The sequence below is a fragment of the Microtus ochrogaster genome, chromosome 4 (genome assembly GCF_000317375.1).
Source record: "Microtus ochrogaster isolate Prairie Vole_2 chromosome 4, MicOch1.0, whole genome shotgun sequence".
NCBI lineage: Eukaryota > Metazoa > Chordata > Mammalia > Rodentia > Cricetidae > Microtus > Microtus ochrogaster.
The window spans coordinates 55,218,819-55,242,793 of NC_022011.1; the positions used below are offsets into that span (position 1 = coordinate 55,218,819).

At 35.7% G+C, this 23,975-nt stretch overlaps 1 protein-coding gene across 1 annotated transcript in view; it reads right to left on the minus strand.

The window, feature by feature from the left end:
* The window catches only part of Lrp1b (LDL receptor related protein 1B), a 1,800,012-nt gene that overhangs the window by 68,996 nt on the left and 1,707,041 nt on the right, over window positions 1-23,975 (minus strand). Inside the window, exons 78-81 of the mRNA XM_026778709.1 lie at window positions 17,388-17,611; window positions 15,931-16,037; window positions 2,726-2,842; window positions 873-1,046 (exon numbers count right to left, since the gene is read on the minus strand). Coding sequence (XP_026634510.1) covers window positions 873-1,046; window positions 2,726-2,842; window positions 15,931-16,037; window positions 17,388-17,611 — 622 coding nt within the window. The remainder of the gene's footprint in view (window positions 1-872; window positions 1,047-2,725; window positions 2,843-15,930; window positions 16,038-17,387; window positions 17,612-23,975) is intronic.

Here is a 23,975-nt window from a genome sequence, read left to right on the forward strand (position 1 = left end):
GCGTGTGCCACCACCGCCCGAATAAATGCAGCAGAACCTAAGGAGGTATTTCAGTGATTTATTTCCTGCCAGATTGTGTTTCCAGTGATTTCTATAAACATGGCTGTCTTTCCACATACTTGCAAAACTCACATTGAAATGGACACCTTGACTTCCCTTGAAGATTGACTGTAAATTTGGGAATTGTGGCACACATCTTTAACCTCAGCTCTTGGGAGGCAGAGGCAGGCAAATCTCTGAGTTTGTAGACAGCCTGGTCTACAACGGGAGTTCCAGAACAACCAGGGCTACACAAAGAAACACTGTCTTTAAAAAAGTGACTATAAATAAATATAAATTATTTAATAAACATAACATATGTGTACTTATATTTGAATTTCCAATATACTTGGCTGAGCTTGCAACATAATTTCAATATATCATCCTTAATAACTTCCTTAGAGAATCCTTCCTAGGTTGGAAATTTATGTTTATGTTAAGTGATAAACGACATGTCAGAGAAGATACAACTCATGGGAAGAGATCTCTATGAATATTCTTGTGGTTGCAGTGGTAATGGTATGTTGATCAATGGTGCTTAACAACAGCACAAAGAAATGGAAATCGATGAATTTTCATAACTCCAAGGTAGACCAACCTCATAAGCTGTTTTAATTGTTTTTAATTAATTCCAAGAAAATTCTAAAAAATGCAGCAAAGTGTTTATATTTCTTCTGGCAATAGAGGACACTTTTATATATTTGCTGAATTGAAATGTCTGGGGACATTAAAAGCAGACTTAGATAGCTTACTGGCAATATTAACATAGTTACCATAACTACAAATATATTAATTTAAGACATCTCAGGAAAAAATTGATAAATTTTACTTACAATTTAGTTGTTTATAGCGATGTGATATCAAAATACTCTTTGTTTTCTCAACATCCAGAGCTAGGACTTCTACTGGGCCACGGCCAAATTTTTGTACTCTAAATACACCATTTTTAGGTCCTGCCCCATATATATAATCTTCAAAGACATCAATTCTGTGAGGATGCAGCAAACCTGGAATGTTCAGAAGAAAGGAACTAATGCCAGTGTGAGTTCAATCTAAGTGCCTCACACAATCATGACTCGATGACGTAGATATATTTTACAATTAATATTTGCTAACACAGGCTGTATATAAATTCAAATGTTAAAAATACCTACATTTATCCAAAATCCAATTACTGGGTTTTTTTGTCAACTTCGAATTTAAAAATAGTTTTAATGGTTGCTGTAAGGTGATAAACATGCTACCTAGAACCTATAGAACAAACATCTCTGTCACCCCTTGCCGCTTCTTCAAAGATTATCTGGAGTTATTTTTTGCTGGCTGAATAACTGCCTGTGGTATGATGTTGACAAGAAGAAAAACAACTCTCATCTGTAACACAAAGCTGTCTGTTCAGAAAATCCTCATTTATTAACTTATTAGTTGAATTCTATCATCTGAATTAGTGGATTTTCATGTAATTACAAGATGATTTGAAAAAATAGAAATGGTTATTGTGACATATGCATGTATTGTCAGCACTCAGGAGGCTCAAACATAAACAAGAGTTTAAGGCCACCATGAGCTCAGAATGATGCACTATCAAACAACAATAACAAAGATTACTGTCTTTTGTTTTAGAAAAGGAATATAGAGGATTTGGAATGATAAAGAAGCAGTTAAGAGCATGTGTTGCTTCTGCAGAGGACCTGAGTTCAATTCCCAACATACCTAGTGACTCATAAACATCTGTAATTCTACATTCAAAAGATCTGACTCCCCTCATATGACCTCTAATGATATCGGACATGGATATGATACACATTTATACCTATATATAAAGATATCCATGTACATAAAATAAATAAATCTTACAAAATAATAAATATTTTTCCAACTTCTACCATTCTTTTCAACACTATACCAGGTTAACATAATAGTAAGAGAAGATTTGGTAAATTCCTAAGAATGGAAACTGAGCAAACACATCAAGGAAGCAATGACAATAGCAATAAAACACTGTTTAAACAAAGATACCACAGAATTTTCATTCAATTATTTTTCAACTTCCTCATTTTTATTACAAAAACCATATGAAGTGAAGTTATATTTAGTGGACATAGTAATAAAATTCTTAACGTTTTAAGTTTGCATTGTACTTATGGTAAATTACAGAATGAGAAATGAAGGGAAAAGAAAAGAAGATAGAACAAAATTACTTGTCAGTCAGGTAAAGAGTGCGTTAGGCAATCAATAGGAACCTGAAAATGGGAAAAACAGGTGGAAGATGGGTAGAGAAGCAGAGAGAAAAATGGACCCAGTTGTGGAACACAGAAGATCCTGCACTCTTAGTGGGAGGAGTACTCATTGCTCACCCTCTTTTCACTTGGATCAAGATGAAAGACTCATAATAATATGTTTCCTGCTGCCTGCCCACCACCACAATTTTGAAAAGTTAATGTTGACTGGCATTATTCATAAACAATTTATAGAATGAAATAAATCCTGAGCATTGACAACCAACACCTATACTTGTCCAAGTTGAGGAGCTCTCTGCCGTGGCCTCTTAAGTATACCAATGGGATTGGACATTTTAATTAACAGAAACACTGCAATTTGAAAGAATTAGAGGAAATCCAGATTGCAGAATGTCTATACTTCTTTGTGTCACAAACTAATATTGTCAGTAAAAAAGTACTCTGCAAACCTTGCTTGCTGCTGACAGAGACCACTGGACTTGAACCATCATAGAGGACACTGCCAATGATGGAGAGCTCAAAGTCAGCCCAGTAGATGCGTTCACCGAAGTGATCAACCGTCAGACCTGAAAACCAATATGCAGGTAGAAGTCATACAAAGAGACTGAGGTTACTTAGAGTTCAGTTTCTATTTTAATGTTTAATCATGATTGTTATTTTCTTTAAGAAGCATAAAAATCATTCATTGCATATCAAAGTAATGTAGGAACTAGGTAAAAATGAATTCTTTACCTCTACCCTTGAAAACGTGCATTCAGATCAGATAGCATTCATTTAATACCAGATTAGAACGATTTTAACCCAGCATGTAAGATCACCTTAATTATCCTTTTCATACTTACTGAGTTCTTAATTATAGTTAGTTTATTATAGTTTTACATAATATTTTAGGTTTTATCTTGAGTCATGGAAGTTCTCTGTGCAACAATGATTTAAACTTAGTGTAAACATCTTCCTTTCAATTTCCTTTATGAAGCTCTAGAATCCACAGTCTAAATATTCAGGGCCATTAGATAAAACAAAGCCATTAAGAGCTGATCTGAACTGCTGGTGGAATGGCTCAGTGGTAAAGAGGAGTAATCCTCCAGAGGACCCGGATTCAATCCCCAGTACCAACATGGCATCTCACATCTGTTTCTAACTCTAACTCACATAGACATAGATGCAGGCAAAATACCAATGCAAATAAATTAAAAAAAAAACCACAACTTATCTGAGTGGGGGAGGCATTCATATGCATGCTTCGGTTTAAAGCAACTAAAGACTGATAATCAGAATAAGAGACAAGGAGCACTAAAGTCCCTATTTAGAGTTGTAGTGTCACTTGGTATTTTTCATCTTACAGGTTTCTTCTAAGATTGCTAATCCTTATTTTCATAGTCATTCTATGCTAGTAAACAACAAAGCACTAAAGCGATAATTCATTAAAAGGCTATTTCCATTTCTCTGTTGTTCATTTCATAAATATGATTGAGATTATGACATATCTTCTCTCAAAAAAGCGTATACTCTATGTTAAAATGTAAAGTTACTCAAGGATGGAAAAGTAATAACATCTATGATGCACAATTTCTTGAATAAATCTTCATTATTGCAGATGTTTAATTTGTGTGGTATTAAGTATTGAGCATTTACACAGAATGCATTATGTACCTTGAAAGAACATTACAATTAAAATGTGGATAGCAGATTAATACCATGGAGTGCTGGTACACCTCCAGGTGAAGATCCACTAAATTATAGGCGTTTGGGGGGTAGAGTGGAAAAGAAAAACAGTTGGCTTAAAAGCAATTTGTGAGAAACTTTTCAATTTGTTATGTAGTTCTAGTTGAGATAAAATTTAATCAACAATAGAATGTACTCATCTTTAAGTAAAATAAGATGAACTCTGCCCAGTGAGACTCTGAAAAATGGTGTAATGTAAGTTAAAGTGTAGACTGTGCTTTGTAGCTTGCTGCTTGAGCTGTCTCTGCTTCTGTTTAATTCTGAGAAAAACGAACTCTAAAATAATCCAGTTTCCTGCTGTTGACACTAGGGTCAAGCCTTGGTGAAGAAAAGCAAAAGACTTGCCTTGCTCCTTTGTGAATTTAGTAAAATGAGCAGTTAAATGAAACAAAACTTCTCCCCCATTTAATTAGTTTTCTATTTCTAGATTACATTTGCTTATTATGGAAAAGAGTAAATCCATGGCTTATTATGTTTATTACAAATTTATTATGAGTACACTTGACCGTAGCAACCTTTGTCAAGTAGTAAACTATTGACTGGGGCTATACAAAATCAGAAATTGTAGAATAAAAAACAAAAATTTTTAGATAAGTGGAATTTATATTACAAAAAGAAATCCATACATCAAAGACTGTGCTTTTTCTTAAACCCTTTAGTTCAAAAAGTCCTTTAAGTATAAACGATATTAAAAGAACGCTCACTTTTCTTATAGTAACAGTGAAAGTCAAGTTTATATGGAATAACAAGTACCTGTCTCCCTCTAAAATATCTCCTTTTTTTTAATAAACTGTCAATAGCAACAACAAAAAGTAAAGGCTCAGTACAAAGCTTTTCTATATAAACTGAAAATGACAAATATATTATGTGAAATTAGTAGGAGTAAGGAAAATTTAAAATAAAATGCTGCTTTTTAAAACTGGCCTTTTATTTTCTTAAGTTCAAACACTATTACATCATTTCCCCAACACTTTCATTTCTTCAATCCTTCTCATTTCCTTATCTTAACACTTGCTCCTTCTCATATACACGGTTACTTTGTCCTTGTTGATTTATATATAATAAATGATATATACATATATATTTAACACATGTTAGTACATAAATATATAGATACAATGTTCTGTGTTTAGCATTTAGTGTTGCTTCTATGATATGACTTCATAGCTGACCACTTTTTATTGGAAAATCATCCCAGAGAAGACTCGCTCTTTCATCCTCAGTATTTCCTAATTTTCTGGAGGTTTCTATCTATGGGTGTAGCTCCTCACATTTTCCTTATCTTCATTATCATGCCTATTGGTGTTGTTTTTATTCAGGTTAATCAGGGATAACATTATGCTACATTGCAAAGGTCATGACTGATACAGACAGCAGCACAATAGGCTTTAATGAGTCAGAGTTTTTGTCTGAACATATTATTGTCGATGATACCTCGGTTGCCATTACATTTTAGGGATTTTAAAATGTTTTAACTCTTATATTTTCAAGAGCCTTAATTAATAAATGATTTCACCATCATCAGTAGCACCCTAATATAAAACTACAATAAAAGACCACAAACCACTGATTTATCTTCCACTATGCACATTATATATGGGACTTGTATGCTTATATAAATATATACACTGAGATACTTCTGAATAGAAATATTTTCTCTGCTTTTGCATTCCCAATATTTTTAAATTCTTTTTGACAATTTTATCTCCATTTTCTTGGTATGCATAAATACCCACTGTGAATCCAAATTTAACATCACATTAAAATGTATAATTATCATAAGGTTTCTTTGTATCCATTCTAATAATTTTGTTCTTTATTTTGTAGTGTTATAGAAATATTACCTTTTTAAATATCTATTCACAGTTAAGCATATGATTGACATACAATGCATTTAGTTATTGCATATTTTTCAAAGGGTATAGATAATATCAACTAGATGAACAGTTTGAATAGCCATGATTATGTATCTGTCTATTTATATGATTTATGTAATCTCTGCTAGCCTAATTGAAACAGCAAGTTCCAGATTCAGAGAAAGACAGTCTTAAGTACTAGCAAATATGTACTTATGTAATCTTAATTTATATGTTTTGATAAATATTTAATTATTTGGATTCCAAGCTACATTAATGATACTTTCCCTGCACACTTAAAGACTAAAGCCTCATACATATGTTAATGACCATGCTAGTAAAAAAGGATGCATCAATGAGAAGCAAAAGAGTCCTAAAACTCTCTTCACTTCATATAATTAGAGAATTTTTATTTCTGAATACAAAGTCTTTGGTAAATGAAGCAAGCAATCACAAGAGGTCCAAGAGCCTTACATCATTTTTTTTATTCCCTCTGCAACTGCCCCAATTTGGGGAAGATAGAAGCAGCATAGATTCTATTCCTCAAAGGATATGGTACACAAATCAATCTCATATAATCTTACCTAAGCTCCTTCCAAAGGTAGAATTCAAAACTGTCCCTATTCTGACATGTCATTCATTACTCAAAACACATACATAGGCACCTTTTTCTTCTCATGTAATGATGATGAATTTATGCTGTACAGGTGTATGGCTGAAAGGGAAGCAGCTCATACCCCTGCTGTGGAGGTGAATACTTGTCACTCTCTACTCACTGCCTAAATATGAAAACTGGTCATGCTTCTTCTTATGATGACTACAGTACTAGGTTAAAAAAATAAGATGGTGTATTTCTTTAAAGAGACTTAGATGCCTTTCAATTGATTAAAACCTTAAATTTGTAGGTGTCCATTTGTTCATTAAACACCTACCTCTGCCTGGCAGTGGTGGCACACGCCTTTAATCCCAGCTCTCGGGAGGCAGAGGCAAGTGATTCTCTGTGAGTTTGAGGCCAGCCTGGTTTACAAGGGCTAGTTCCAGGACAGGCTCCATAGCTACAAATAAACTCTGTCTCAAAAAAACAAACAAACAAAAAAAAAAAACCCCAAACCCTACTCACTGTTAAGTGCAGGCTAATTTAAGCACTTTAATATGCCACCAGGACAGTATCTGTATAGAATACTAATAATGTTTTTGAGTTAATTACAGTATTGGGCGTATAGAATATTAATTAAATAGTTAATAGTACATTGTATCATTAAATCCATAGCTAATGAATTTTGAAGAAATTTTGAGAACAAGTACTATAAACCTCAGAAAGTTCATATCTCTTCCAACTGTTAATCCAGCTGATAAAATACAAGTCATAACTAAATGTACTGTATTCTAGTCACATAATTAGGTTTTAGAGGATAGTAGAAATGTCACATTTCGATAACACGACTGGTGTAGGAGGTCCTTCTGTCTATGTTTTGCTTTCATTGGTTACTAAAGAAACTGCCTTGACCTGTTGATAGGGCAAAACTTAGGTAGGCAAGGAGGAACGAACTGAACACGGGAGGAACAGCAGAATAAGAGAGATGCCACGGAGCTGCCAGAAGCAGACACTGGGAATTTTACCCCGAACACTAATTGCTAGAAATAGGTTAAATTAAGATGTAAGAGTTAGCCAATAAGACGTTAGAGCTACTGGGCTGAGAAATGTTTTAAATAATACAGTTTCTGTGTGGTTATTTTGGGATTAAGCTAGCCGGGAGGCCGGGACAAACAAGCGGGCCCTCTCACTACAAACAGCTTCTTCTTTCTACACACTACAACATAAAAATTACACACATGATTACACAGACTTTATGAGAGTTAATCATTTTAATATGCTCTCATTTGAAGTTAGAGTAAATATTTACATACAGAGAAAGGGAAAGACAATTGTTAGAAAGAATTCCAAAATATTAGGAATGCATGAACAGTGAATATACTTCAATGCAATATTTGTACAATGCACATCTCCCACATGTACATATACAAAAAGCAGAAATACAGAACAATGGTTCATGGTACTCCATTATCATCTTGTATTAAGGCGCTATTGTGATAGTTGAGTTAGGCTCAGCCACAGCCAATGGCTGCCTGAAGATCGGGCATGTTGCCGTTGTAGATTCCCTACTCTCTACCACCCCATACCCAGTTCTCACAGTTGCCCACAGCTCTTCAACAGAACACCCTTTTCTTAAGCAGTGATCACTGTGTCCCAGCCCCCAACTCTGATGGAAACCTCCTATGCAAACACAGCCTACCCCTGCCAGAAGACAAGAAACCCATAGATCTCCCCACCTCTCTGTATCACCCCAGAATCAATTCTCAGGCTCTACCCTAGTGCTACAAAAAAAGAACAGATGCTGGTTCTCTCTCCCACCTGCCCACGTCTCATGAGGATCCCCCTTTCCTTTATACTTCAACTCTGTCCCAGCTACAAACTCTAAAGACCACCTACTCAGCTAGAGAAAACACCTGCTGGAAAACCATTCTCCATCCCTAGCAAGCATTCCTCCAAGAATGCCTAAGATGAGGAAGCAAATAAAACAAGGAACACTTAAAACAACACACTCTGCAAAACTAGAGAGAAAGCAGAAACCAAGGAACAAAATTCCCGTCAAAACAAGACAAACCCAGAAATAAACATTTAGACCTAAAATTACATCAAGTACATATACCTAGATGCCAGTAAAAGAATACAAACAATAACAGCCCAAAAATTATGTTTCCTTCAGAGCCCAGATATCCTACCACAGTAGGTCCTAAATATTCTAACATAACTGAAGCACAATATAAAAAGACTAAAAAATAAATAAGTAAATAAATAAATAAACAAACTATGTGATGATAGAAGTCCTTAAAGAGTAAATAAATAAAACCCTAAAGAAATCATGGAAAACACAATAAACTAGAAGAAAGAAAGAAATCACATTAGAGACTGAAAAATCCAGGCCCATTTCCACCTTGTTTGCAGGTCAGAGAGTTTGGCTACTGACAGGCATAATTGTACCTCCTAACTCAGGAGGTGGTTGCCTGGATCTTTTGAAATTAATATAGCTCAATGCTATCCTGATGGGTGGTCAGAAGATGCAAATGTACTTCTCCTCTTTCCATTGTACCTTTGAGGTCACCTAAGGAAGGGCAATCTTTAGCTTACTTGACCTAGAGTACCTTAGCTACCTAGGTGACAGATTTGATTTCTCACAGTGATAAAGCCATTGACTGTGTGAGTTATCTTTTTGTATCATGTTAATGAAGTCTTTTGTTACCTTATTCCCCAGTTTACTTTGGGTATAAAACCTATGGAAAACTAATAGGCCAATTTCAGGATTTCAGTCACTGGAGAGTTCTCCCAACACTTTCTATGTTTCCCAAATATTGTTTATAAATGCTCTTACATTTAAAGGGGAATGTGATATAGATATGAATAATTTACATTGGTATAAATCTTGATTTATTGTTATAAATTTAAGGTGAATTTTGTTATATGTATATGTATTTCTGATCTTGATTAAGGTATTGTGATTGTGTAGCTCATTAAAAATGTAATGTATAATTAAGAAATATATGCTAATAGATAATCATCAATAATAGTCAAGTTTGTAGTCATGTTAGTTAGATTTTCTGAATGTACATAGATATATTTCAGATAGGCATTCTTTATATCTTTCAAAAACTTCAGAATATGGCATTTAGATGTTTTAATTACTTAAGATTTTTCATGACAATGAGACAGGTCTGCTCCTGGCAGCACCAAGCTACTTCCTGAGAAAGATGGGCATTGAAGATGCTCCTATGGAGTTGGTTAGCCATTTGGGCAAGAAACTGTTCTTCCCTGGACTGTTGCATAAACTGGACATAAAAAACCCACAGAGAGATGACTGCTAAACTTGCCTAAAAATGAAATGATCCTTTGGGGTTCCTGTTTCATGAAAGAGTCTTTGAGACATTCTGCAGGATACAAAAGAAAGTGTCCAAACTGTCTTTGAAATCTCCTGGTTTGTAAAAAAGTCTGCTGAATACTATGGGCCTGAAGGCCAAAGATGGATGCCCAAATGGTATAGAATAACTTTGGGTAACTGTCCATGCAGCAAGATGTGTCTGTCATTTCTAGAGTTTTGGAAGTTGCTTATAATTTACTTCCTGTTTACTTAGGTAATATTATATCCTTCTGGAGTCTTTGATGGAGTTGAAGAATAGATAGATAGTTATAGGTATAGCTTTCCTTAGTTATGATAAAAGATAAAGTAGATATAAATATTTTAACTGTAATTCTTTCTTGATAACTGTTTTGTTTTATTAATTTTACTATGTTAAAATTAAAGCCTTCGTTTTGTTTAAACAGAAAAGGGAAATGGTATAGGAGGTCCTTCTGTTTGTGTGTTGCTTTCATTGTTTAATATATAAAGAAACTGCTTTGGGCCTGATAGGGCAGATCTTAGGTAGATGAAGAAGATAGAACTAAATGCTAGGAAGAAGAGCAGAGGGAGAGACACCATGGATCGTCTGCCTGAGACAGACACCTGTCAGAATCTTGCCTGTAAGCCACAGTCATATGGCAATACACAGACTAATAAAAATGGGTTAAATTAAGATGTAAGAATTAGCCAATAAAAATCTATAGCTAATGGGCCAAGCAGTGTTTTGATGAATATAGTTTTTGTGTGGTTATTTTGGGTCTAAGCTAGCCAGGCAGCTGGGACAAAAAGCAAGCCCTCTCCTTTAACACAAAAGGTTTGATTTTCTTTTTGCATCTCACAGTATTGTAACTATTGTGTAAAACAATTTAAACTAAAAAAAAATAGTAAATTATTACTAATAGTAAGAATAATGCTTTGATGTTTATTCATTAATTATTGTGGACATTTTAAGGGGTACCTACTTAAGGCTTTGCCATGATATACAGAAAATTAAGTTTATTTATTTTTAAAAAGCATACTTTATAGCGCTGGGGAAATGCCTAAGAGATTAAGAGCACTGGTTGATCTTCCAGACTTAAGTTGTTCCTCCTGAGTTCAATTCCCAGCAAACCCATGGTGACTCACAACCATTTGTAATGAGACCTGCTGCCTTCTTCTGGACTGCAGGGATACATGCAGACAGAACAGTATATACATGATAAATAAATAAATCTTTTTTTTTAAAAAAAAAAGCATACTTTATGTATTATATGTGGGTATGAATGAGTATAGTCCATATAGAGTTATATATTTAAATGTTTAATTCCTATTTGGTGTGATATTTAGGACAAATTAGTATGTGCTGCCCAGTTGAAGGGGGAGCATCATGGGTGTGGGGTAGCGTTTGCTGTTTCAAAAGTCCATGCCCTCCCAGGCTTGCACGCTCACTGTGGATTAGGTATAAACTTTCACATACTGCTATAATGCTTTGCTTGCCTTCCTGCTATCATGCTTCCTGTTGAGATAGCCATGGACTAACCTACTGAAACTGCAAGCAAGTCCCAAATTAAATACTATCTTTTAAATGTGTCTCTTCACAGAAATAGAAGAGTAAACAATACTGTCAGTTGTGTATTAAATAACATTGTAATAATTTTGTGTAGCTTTAAACAGAAGAATAAAAAAAGATTTTTCAGTTTCCAATTTCTTTACAACCCCAACATAGTCATAGAAACACAATCTGCTTTAGTGAATATTTTACATAATTATTTGGAATTATCTGTGAAATAAATTATTGAATTCATTTGCAAATAAGAGAAATTGACAGTTAAATATTCCTCACCTTGGTCAGTTTTATATCAAGCTCACGTAAGAAAAAGGGTTTTAGTCCTCCTGCCTCAGGTTTTTTTCCAGCAGGCATGTGCTGTGCACAACAGCATATACTATTTTCCTTTTGATACACTTTTATTTAACTATGAAATTACTGAAATTTAGGATCCTATGATTAGACTCTCTCTTTTTTTTTTTTCGAGACAGGGTTTCTCTGTGGTTTTGGAGCCTGTCCTGGAACTAGCTCTGTAGACCAGGCTGGTCTCGAACTCACAGAGATCCGCCTGCCTCTGCCTCCCGAGTGCTGGGATTAAAGGCGTGCGCCACCACCGCCCGGCTGATTAGACTCTTTTTGTACCTTCACTTTCAAACTTGACTTTCTAAAATAGTCTGCATTTCTAGCCTCATTTGTGAATCCCTCCTCCATCTTAACAGGGCTAGCAACTTCCTTTGTATTGATTTTCCATATCAAATTTAGTGTCTGAGTTCCAACACTAAAACTTCTAGCATCTATGAAACATTTCCATTGAGATAAGGTAACTTCCTTTTCTGTGGCTGAGAGACAGCAGTACACATCCTGAGTACAGTTGTACTCAGGTACAGCCCCTGTCAAGGCCTACTTACTGCCCTAAAAGTGAGCATATATTTCTATCTCCCCACTGTTAATTATACTTCTAATGTTCCTTTTTCTGTGCTCCTCTAAACTTCTATGCAATGGAGGTTTGTGTGTACTTTCCAGGGCAGGTTTCTGTTCTCTTTATTACAATTTTCAAGAATTGTGCTTACTACATATGGAGTGGTCAATAAGTATTGACAAACTCAGCAAACAATCTAAAAGTCTGTTATTGTGAGTGGAACAGATGTTATCAAAGCAAAACTTCTAAGCTGAAAAGATTATGCACAGGATCTAAATGATAGCCAGCCTCATATCTGCTATTCGTAAAGAATCATATCTTGTTCCCACTTCATAAGAATCAGTGCTCCCACCATGATGTCTGACTCTGGCCCTGAGGCCTGAAGTTTCATCACATTTCACACTGTTCTTCTTTTTATCTTTCTTTCCATGATTTTAAAGACCCTAAAACTACAGTAAAAATAAATAAACAAACACACAGGTAAATAACTAGATTTTGTATAATCACAGAGTCCTCTTAAACGTGAAAGAACTAGTCCTTCTTTTCTTTACACATCATCCTGTGTCATTTCCTAATTTCTTTACTCTGCTGCTTGACTTCCCTTCAGTTCCACCTCTTACCTTGAGACTACTTAAGAACATTCTTTAAATTTTATTGTGAAATTCCCCAGGGTCTGTTACTGGTCATGTACTAGGAAACTATTTTAACCATCCACGCTCCCAAGACTCTTTTTCTGCAGTTGAGGTGACATCTTTGCATCAGTGCGTTCCTTCTGTGTCATTTACATGGGGTCTGTGTGTACATGTGCAAACAAAACCTTATTTTTCTGGTGTGCTATTTGAGAGGATAAACTGAATGAATGCAAGGATCTATATTTTCAATGACTGTAAAATATATAATGTAAAGTGAACATGTGGTGATTTTTAATGATAAGGAATTATAATGAAGTACATAATGAAGCCATATCGCATCTGACAAGCTCTTGCTTACCTTATATTATTCCAGGCAAACTAAGCTTCTTTCTATCTTGACACATATTAAGCACATCTCCTAACAGAACTTACCATCCTCACTGCATGAAAAGCTCGTGTACCACATATTCACATGAGTGATACTTTGTTTTAGGTATGAAATGCCCCACACCTTACGGTTTGTATCCTGGCTAGTGTTTATTATCAACTTCACACAACTTAGAGTCACCTGAGAAGAGGGAACATGAACTAAAGATTGCCTCATGGTATTTGCCTGTATGCTAGGCATGTCTGTGATTGTCTTGATTGCCAGTTGATGCCTGAGGACCTAGCCTAGTGAGGGTGGTACAATCCCTTAGCAGGTAGTTCTGGACTATATAAGAAAGCTTTCTGAGTATGAGCCAAATAGAAAGCCAGTAAAAAGTATTCTTCCATGGTATCTGTATCAATTACTGTCTTGAGATCTAGTCCTGACTTCTATGTGTGATGAGCTATACCCTGAAAACACAAGTCTTTTCCATCCCCAATTTGCTTTTGGTCATAATATTTTATCCCAGCAACAAAAAAGCAAATCAGGTGGTATTCAAGGTTGTGGAAATATAGGGAGTTGGGAGGATGACGTCAAAGTTTATTCCTGGTTCTTGGCTATGTGTTCCTCTCCAATTCATATCTTCCACGGGGTAAGCAATGCCAATAAAACACTGATAATACCATATTATTATCTTTCACCTCAGACTCAAGCAATAGATGTGGCTAAAATGTTTAAAAGCTCTCAGCCCAAGTAATCTTCTTTCTTTGAAGGTGTGTGTGGAGACTCAAAAATATGAGCCTACTTCTACCTTGTTTGAAGGCCAGACAGTTTCATTGTTCAAAATTGTTAACAATAAGTATGGATACACACCCTGACATAGGATGTGTTTATTGGTATTTTGGGCATTAAGATGGCCCATAAAGGTATATTCTTTCCACCCTGGTGGAAGATGAGAGTATTCAAGCATATTTCCGCTCTTCTTTTGAATTAGGAGGTTTGACCTAGGGAGTGGCTGCCTTCAGGATACTTGGTCTAGGGTGGGTTCACAGCCTAAACAACAGAATGCTTTCCTCGTGAGTTAATGGCTTGATGTCTCAAAGTTTTGAAGCATGTATCTGTTCTAACCGCATCTCGTTAAATCAGTCTTTTGTCTTCTTTGCCTTTCTGTTTTGGGATATAAAAGTATATGGGAAATGAGTGCAGGCTACTTCAGTATTCACTGGAACTCCTTCCCAGTATTATCCTACTTCTGTTTTATTATTTTCACTGGTGTCTTTGTTCTCTTTGCTTATTTTTCTAATCCCCATTCCCTCCCCTGGTAAGTGGCATCCTTGTTGAAATTGGTCCCTGACAGTTATTTCACTCAAGTGTTAATCACAGTTAAATAAAACAAAAAGACAACAACAGAAACCTAATACAATTTGCTGTCTTTTTTATTCGTGTTACTTCTTAAGCAACAAATTTTACAAGTGAGGTATTTGAACTCATAATGAAATATTATCCCAAACAATTACCCATCCTGAATGGCTTTTCTTTTTTATATGGTAATTATAACTGCCTAAAATTTTGCAAGTATGTAAAATAACCTCTACTATGACATGTTTCACAATGGCTGACACTTGCTTCACGAGTGTAGAAACTTTCTTCAGTTCCAAAAGCATGTGTTACTTGAATGAAAGACATGGCAGTAGACTTAATTCCCCTAAACTTCTCAATTCCATAAAGAATAAAAATGGTAGCGTCAAATGAAACTCACAAAGCAAACTAAATTTAATAAATATGTAACAACCAAAATTATTTTAAAGTGTGAAAGATAGCCAAGTATAAATAAAAAACAAAAAAAAGTAGATCATGCAAATGAACCACCATTCAATTATTTTACTGGTAGGCACAGAGCAGGGCAGGAGGCACAAAATTTAGGATTATGGTATTATGACTGAAATCTTTAAAGTTTGGCATTAGGCAGTTTAGAGAGAGAGAGAGAGAGAGAGAGAGAGAGAGAGAGAGAGAGAGAGAAAGAGAGAGAGAGAGAGAGAGAGAGAGAGAGAGAGAGAGAGAGAGACAGAGAGAGAGAGACAGAGAGAGAGAGAGAGAGAGAGGAATAAGCCTTGGGTTGTCTGATGAGGGAACATGGAACGAGCAGGAAATACGGAACTGAGTCAAGACTGGAGCCCTGAGTGGTGCTCAGGGAGCAGAATATTGGGAGTTTTAGATTTGGGAAGAAGAGTGAGAAAACAAAAATAAAAACTGAATGCAAAGTCATGTACCGTGAAACCAGACATTTTACAGAAAGTAGTTACATTTGCCATCTTTGAGTTCATTTCTCTTGGTATGCTCTGGAAATATTACCACATATATAATTAACATGCATCTAAATAAATACGCCAAAGCATTGCTAGGATCTATCAAAGCTTGATTCATGTAAGAACCTACTAATAGACTTATGACTTAAGCAGTGTTCAAATAAGATCTTAAAATGAAGGTGGCATATGATACTAACTGCGTTTAGAGTTGGGAAACGACTATAGAATGTAGATGAATTCTGTAATATCATACTACACGTATTTTATCTACTCAAAAATGTTTTAGCATGAAGAATACTAGAAAAAAAACTGTTATTACTAATAAGCCTATCATCTTACTTTGTATTTACTGCATGCCAAATACATCATACCTGTTGGTCTCTGTAAGTTTTTTTGTACTAAAATCCTCCTCAGAGTGCCATCCATGGCTGCTTCTTCTATATGGGAGTGGTCCCCAATTACAGTCCAGTACATCATCCTGCAGAGAGTAGGTCAAAGAGATTAGCTTGGAAACAGTGCTGTAAAAACTGCTGTCTTCCTTTACCAGTGTCTAATCAGATCACATGTGTCAAGTGATCCAGTCCCCTCATTAAGCATATTCCTGACTTAAATTGATGTTCAACTCCAACTGCCAATCTTGTAAAACAATATTCCAAATAAAACCTTACCCAAATGTCATTGTTGAGGTATTTTATTTAATGACATACATCATAGCTTATTATTTGTTGTATAAATTTTAGTTTTGAAAACCCCATAAAAACCTCAAGAGAAAACTATTTTAAAAGCTTGTTGTTATCTTATACTGACATATGATTTAATAAATAGAGATGATACAAAAACAAGTGGGTTATAAAAGTCAAATAATTATTTAAATGGAAACAGACACAAAACTCGAAGGGGGATACGGTGGGCAAGGGGCTTTGAAAGAGTCATAGTGGGGAAGAGGGTGACAATATGATCAAAATACTTTATATACATGTTGTAAAAAATTCTCAGATGAGGTGGAGGGAGCTGGGAAGACTGGTGGGAGGGAAAACTGAGGCTGGATGTATGATATGAGAAAAAAATCTTTTTTCAATATTTTTTTTAAAAAAATATTTAAGTCATTAGAATGATCCAGAAAACAGTACTTCTTTCTCTCTCTTTTCTTTTTTCAGATAGGAAAGCCCAGGCTAGCCCTCAAGCTCCTTATAGAGCTGAGGCTGGTCTCGAACTCCATATCCTTCTGTCTCCAAATATTGAAATTACAGGCAGAACTAAGTATTTTTGCAAAAGAAATTGTTTTTTCATTTACTGGATAAGATTTTCTACAATTCTACTGTTTGGGGTTCTTTTTAGGTATTTAACACTTTCATTTAATGTTTCTTTTCAACATTGCATGGATAGGCTTTTCATTTTTTAACACAGAAAGGACATCTTCAGATTAAATAATAAAAATGTAAAGACATTGAAATATGAGTATGTCTTTATATATTGTTTTCCTTAAGCTCTAAGCATTATGTTTATTATTTTTAAAGTCTAGAAAATCCAATTGCTGTTTAATAATGGTAGTCATGTGATCATCATGTCAGTTCCAATGTTTTGTAAGCCAAACAAATAAACATATGAGACAAGAAGAGTGATAGTCACAAATATATTAATTGCATAATATAGAAAACATTTATGAAAATATTATGTGTCGATATCTGAGGAAAAAAGTTATGATAAACATGATGGAAATATTTGGTATTAGAGAAATTTTCAACACTGAATAAAAATGCAGAACAAAATCTATAAATGTGGATATCTATATTCTATTGAGAAACAGAAACACCAAACATCAACTTACCCTCTTTTAGGATTTACAGCAATAGCATAGGGCTCGCCAGCCATATTTGTCAACAGTCTGGTGCAGTTGGGGCCATTGAGCTGTCCTACATTGATGGAGTACCTCAGGCTAGTCCAATGAGTAGTATAGTAGCTAAACCAGTGCATTCTAGAGTGATCAGTCCAATAAATATTTCCTGCAACCCAGTCAACTGCAATGTCTCGAGGCCTTTTAAATTCAGGACACTAAAGAAAAAAAGAAAAGCAATATATCACAGTATTCTCAAGGGGAAATGAGTATCATTTTCTGTATCTACACATTAGGAAGGAGGAATGATAAGAAATATTCTAGGTATTATTACATGATTTTGTTTTCCATCATTACAGAGTCAATCTATCCATTGAAGAATAGCTATATCTTATATTCCTAACTTTCGCTTAATGTCATGTCAGAAATTTACCCATATCCTCTAGTATTTCATCTACCAATGGTCTTATTAATAGATGCAATTTAATTTTATGAATATATACTGATTTGCTTCTTAATATTCAGTCAATTCTGTCCACTTATGTTGTTTACAAAGTTTAGGTCATTGCAATTAACATGATGTATATTTTTGTACATGTTAATTAGAATATACACACTCATTTTTTTAAAAACAATATTTTCAGGAATGTAAAGGTTTAATCCTAAAATATACACATATGCTCACCTTGAATAAATTGTGCTTTAAAGTCATTTTAAAAGTCTTTAACTAATATGCATTTCAGCAATGTGGAAGCAAAAATTTCTCTGGATATCTGCCACATACAATTGGCTTTACAATTGGAAAAACAAGTAGTCTAGACTGATACATTAACATAGCATAAACTTTTCAGTATGTTTTCAGGAAAGCTGAAATATCTGTTTCAGAGCTTGGCTATTTTAATTATTCTGTTTTCCAGAATTATCATGAGACAAAGGTAAAGGAATTCATATGAAGTGTTAGCAAAAATATATTTGTTAAACTCTTCAGTAACTTCATCACAATGAATGGAAATAATTAAGCAATTAACTTGACATGGTCAGGTTTATTGTGAATAACCAGAAGTAAGAAAGGATTCCCAGGGGTATTATATCAAGACACAAGCAATTGTTTCAGGTGATGACCATTAGGATCTTGTCAGAGTGCAGAAATGTTATTTTAACATATAGTCTTTTTCATGATTCAGTGAGGAACAGACAAGAGTGGTTCTCTCAAAAATCAGAGATCAGTGATTCCAAGGCAGTCAGTGCCTTGGAGAAAGGAAGATGCCTTTAATAAACCATGGAACCCAGAAGCACTTCCCAATATGGGAACAGGGATTCAGAAAGGGCAGAAAATATGCTAAGCAGGGCCTTGTTTGCTGAGTAACCAACACCAGCTATTTATATTATTCTCTTTATTTCGGTATGAAGTTTCATGTTGCTCAGACTGACCTTGGATTTGATCGATAGCCCAAACTTTGAATTATAATTTTCCAGTCATAGTCTCCAAAATGACTAGGATTGCAGGCCTGAGCTACAAAGACCACTTGGAATATTCTAATGATCTCTAACATCAGAAATTTCATATATTTTTGGCTTCATAAAAATTATAACATTTAATAGTACCACATGTCTCTAACAACAAATACTATATGTATATCCAATATGCTCAAAGTTTTACCATTTAAATGTAAAATGCTGAGATCAATGCTCTCTAGAAATCTTATGTATTATTCATATGACACAATCATAGATAGCTAAGATATCAAGTTATTTTATATTATTTTCCAAACTTTTTTCAAAATTTAGCAGTAAAATTTTGTTAACTGTATTTTTTGAGATTAGCAGAATTTAAAAGTAAATAAATATCAAATGGCATATACATTGCATGTCAGTGTAAATCATAAGCTTACAAAAATAAAAGACAGTGTGTTAAATTGCTATTCTATGCTGTTTCAAGCCTGGAATCGAGTACTATCATGTTTGTAACATCAGCAGAACAAACCTTTGTGGTGCAGGAAGTGTGATGATTCTTCTACAGCAAAAAAATATATATATACTTTTCCTGTTGTCAGATTTAAACACAAACACTCAAATTATTTCCTTAATTATATCAGGGTCAAAACTATGGTAATTTCATTTAAATTTTTTCTTTTAAAATTAGTCTTTTATGTTATTTTATTTATGAAAAAAAAGCTGTTTATTCTTCAATTTTTGTGTGTAACCCCAAGCCACAGATGACTGCAAAGCTCCATCCCTCACATTTTAGAGAACATTGCAGTTGGATTTAGTGGTAATTCTTCCAGGTAACAAGTGTATTGAAGACGGAACCAACATGACTTCTTTAAATACAAATCACATTGTTTTTAGTTTAAAGTACATGTCTAGAAAAATAACAGGGTTGGCATTCATTTTAACCACCAGGGATCCCAGCAGTGTGACATAAAAATCTCTACTGCCTTGCATTTGCCTCATCGCTAAGGAGATTGAACATGACCTTTAGTGTCTTTTGGCCATTTGAACTTTGAGATTCTATCTTACACCTGTCAGAATGGCTAAAATCAAAAACACCAATGATAGCCTAAGCTGGAGAGGATGTGGAGTAAGGGGGACACTCATCCATTGCTGGTGGGAATGCAAACTAGGACAACCACTTTGGAAATCAGTGTGGCGATTTCTCAGGAAATTGGCAATCAGCCTTCCTCAGGATCCAGCAATACCACTCTTTGGAATATACCCAAGAGATGCCCAATCATACTGCAAAAGCATCTGTTCAACTATGTACATAGCAGCATTATTTGTAATAGCCAGAGAATGGAAACAACCTAGATGCCCCTCAATGGAAGAATGGATAAAGAAAGTGTGGAATATATACACATTAGAGTACTACTCAGCGGTAAAAAATAATGACATCTTGAATTTTGCATGCAAATGGATGGAAACAGAAAACACTATCCTGAGTGAGATAACCCAGACCCAAAAAGATGAATATGGTATGTACTCACTCATTAGTGAACTCTAGCCATAAACAAAGGACATTAAACCTATAGTTTGCAAGCCTAGACAAGCCAAATAACAAGGTGAACCCAAAGAAAAACATACATAGATCCTCCTGGAAATTGGAAGAAAACAAGATTGCCGGGCAAAAGTTGGAAGCATGGGAGTGGGGTACGTGTGGGGATGGGGTTGGGGGAAGGGGAGAGGAGGAGGGGGGAAGGGAGAAAGGAAAGACTGGAGAGAGCTTGGGGAAGTGGAAGGGTGGAGATGGAGGAAGGGCAGATATAGGAGCAGGGAAGAAGATATCTACATTAAGAGAGCCATTTTAAGGTTGGCAAGAGACTTGGCTCTAGAGGGGATCCCAGGTGTCCACGGGGATGTTCCCAGCTTGGTACTTGGGCATCATTGAAGAGAGTGCCTGAACTATCCTTGCCCCACTATCACACAGATGATTATCTCAAATATCACCATAGAATCTTCGTCTGGTGAAGGATGGAGATAGAGACAGAGATCCTCCTCTGAGCAATGGACTGAGCTCCCAATGGCTCAGAGGTTAAGAGCATTGCCTGCTCTTCCAAAGGTCCTGAGTTCAATTCCCAGCAACCACATGGTGGCTCACAACCATCTGTAATGGGGTCTGGTGCCCTCTCTAGCCTGCAGGCATACACAGACAGACTATTGTATACATAATAAATAAATATTTAAAAAAAAATGAAAGGCAGAAGGAGGGAGAAGACGAGCAAGGAAGTCAAGACCGCGAGTGGTTGGTCCACCCACTGAGACAGTGTGCCTGATCTAATGGGATCTCACCAAATCCAGCTGAACTGGGACTGAACGAGCATGTGATCAAACTGGACTCTCTGATTGTGGTTGACAGTGGGGACTGACTGAGAAGCCATTGATAAAGGCACTGGGACTTGTTTTTACTGTGTGTACTGGCTTTTTGGGACCCAGTCTATGTGGATGCACAGCTTCCTAGGCCTGGATGTAGGGTGAAGGACCCACAGGGCAGGGTTCTCTGCCTTCTCTCAAGCAGGGAGGGGGAGGGAAGAGGGTGAGTGGGGGAGCAGGAGGGGAACGGTAGGAGGGGAGGAAGTATAAATTTTTGAATGGAAAAAGAACAAAAAATTAAAAAAAAACTCTACTGACTCGTTTGCTTCTGTTTTCTTTAAACTCCTTAATTGTCTGATGAAGTTTCTGACTGCTGCTTTAAGTTCTGTGCCCCAGGAGGATTCATCTGGATAATTTTCACTTGAGAACATTCTTTGGGACCGGTGGACTAAGGATTTCTATGAGGCTCTTTTAGTCTTCCAGTTACTTGTGGATTTGTATTGGTATTGACTTCTGTTGCTGGTTCTATTATCTGGTTTCTAGATCAAGGAATGTGCCCGTGTTTTCTTATACCTACAAAGCTTAATATTGTGTCAATGTTGGCAATGTTTATTTAATTCTGACTGAAATAGTGATCACATCAGTTGCAATATTAATTCTAGGGAAAGGATGGTAACAAATTAAGAATACAAGGAGATATTGATTCATAGCACTTAATGTTTGCTGATTTCCACAATGCAGGGGGCTTTACTTACATAAGAAGGACAAGCAAGAAGATATTGCTCATCACTACTCATAAGTGCCTTTTTGGATTATCATGCAATTACATCTTTTCCTTTTGTTTTGAACCATCCCCACATTCTTTCTTGCTCTCTTTACAATTCATGGGCTCTTCATTCATTACTAGTACATGCATATATGCACATATATCACAAATATATTCCTTAACACTTAACTATAACCTGCACAATCTGTTTTTTATTTGTAATATATATTAAATAACCATTTAGTGTCCTCTTTCCTGGATAATATTATTTCTTCCACTTTCATCATTCTTTAGTTTTTTGTGTTAGGGCTTCATGGAAGTTCAAAGATATTGAGTGACATCATCCAAGAAAAGTGACTAATACTAAATAGAGAAGAGAGACAAAGACAAAAGCTCCTGTTACAGCTAAAATTCTATCTGATTGAACAAAAAGCAGAAACAAGAGATTATGTGTTCTGAGTCACAAAAACAGGAAAGAGAACAGCATGGAAATACAGAACAGTTCATTATGAACCATGTAACCCTAAACAGACAGAGAGAAAAGCAAAACAAATCAAAGCATGTATAATATTAGAAAGAAATAGAACATAAAATTGTTCATTGGTTCTTAAAGTTAGATCAGCTAATAGGTCAATGCATCTGACAACACAGTGACATGTTCTGTTTGGAAGAGTGTGAGCAGATGACCATTCTGACAAACGAGGAGTTTTTTAATACAGGTGCACAAATTAGAAGACATGTGCTGCCTGATTTCTTCACAAAAATAAAAGGTCTCTGTTCTGCTAAGATTTCTAAAAACACATAGAAGTTAAATACCCTGAGACATCTTCATATAAATACATTAGTCAACTGAATGGATTCATTAAACCTTGAAAAGAAATTGACAGCTTAATTTTAACAAAATTGGAAGTTTGTACTTTAAATATCAAATCCTGTATACTATACATTGTATGCTATCTGTCACAGTTTTAGCTTCAGTACTAAAAATACTTTTCTGAACATTTTGTTGTAAAATAAAAAGAGAAAGGACCTATAAAAGTGTTTAAGCAATTAAACTCTGGAAATCATGCCTCCTTTTTAAAAAATGTTATATTTGACTATATATTACAAGAAAGTTTAGTGGCCTGGTCTATAAACTCACCTAACACACTAAAACTTTCCACCTCATCCTACAGTCCGGTCAAGTCTGAGGCAACCAGATGAGAGGCTTGTCAGAGTTGGTTCACATCTGACATAGAACCACAAAAAGTGCAGGGAGCCAGACAGGATCACCATTACAAGATGGCGCCAACATCCTGTCTTGTTGGAAATAAACAACTCCATATTTGGCTATGCCTTTGGGAGCTGCGTGTCCCCCGCTTCCTGCATGCAGGGTGGTTTAGAGTCCTTGGGCCTATCCCGATGCAGTCTGGTGTCAGCTGATGGTGGCAGCCAATCACAGGGTGACCTGTGTGCCTACTCCCTATATAAGAAGTTGCTTTAGTGCTCTCGGGGCCCCTCACTTCCTGCTCTCCCTCAACCAAGAGCACTCCATTAAAGCGTGATCTGAGAAGAATCCTCATGTGGTGGTTTTTCTTTCTCGCTGGTCGAGAAGTTCGCCGCAAAAAAGAAGTCTACATGCCCAAGCCTAACCACAGAATCATCCAGTTTGCAAAGTGACAACAGTATGTCTCTCCTTACCCAAACTGACCAGGCTTGTAGAAATGGTCTCAAGCCAGGCGGTGGTGGTGCACATCTTTAAGGCAAACACTCAAGGGGCAGAGACAGGGGAATCTCTGTGAGTTGGAGGCCACCTTGGTTTACAACGCAAGTTCTAGAATAAGCTCCAAAGCTGCAGAAAAATCTTGTTTCAGATTCCACCCTCCAAAAACATGTTCTCAAATAAAAATGACCTAAATGGACAGCAGGACACAGATCTTAGAGATACAATCATAAACTTCATCAAAGAATTGAAGGAGTTTAAAGAAGACACAAAGAACTAAATGAATTTAATGAGAACAGTAATAAAA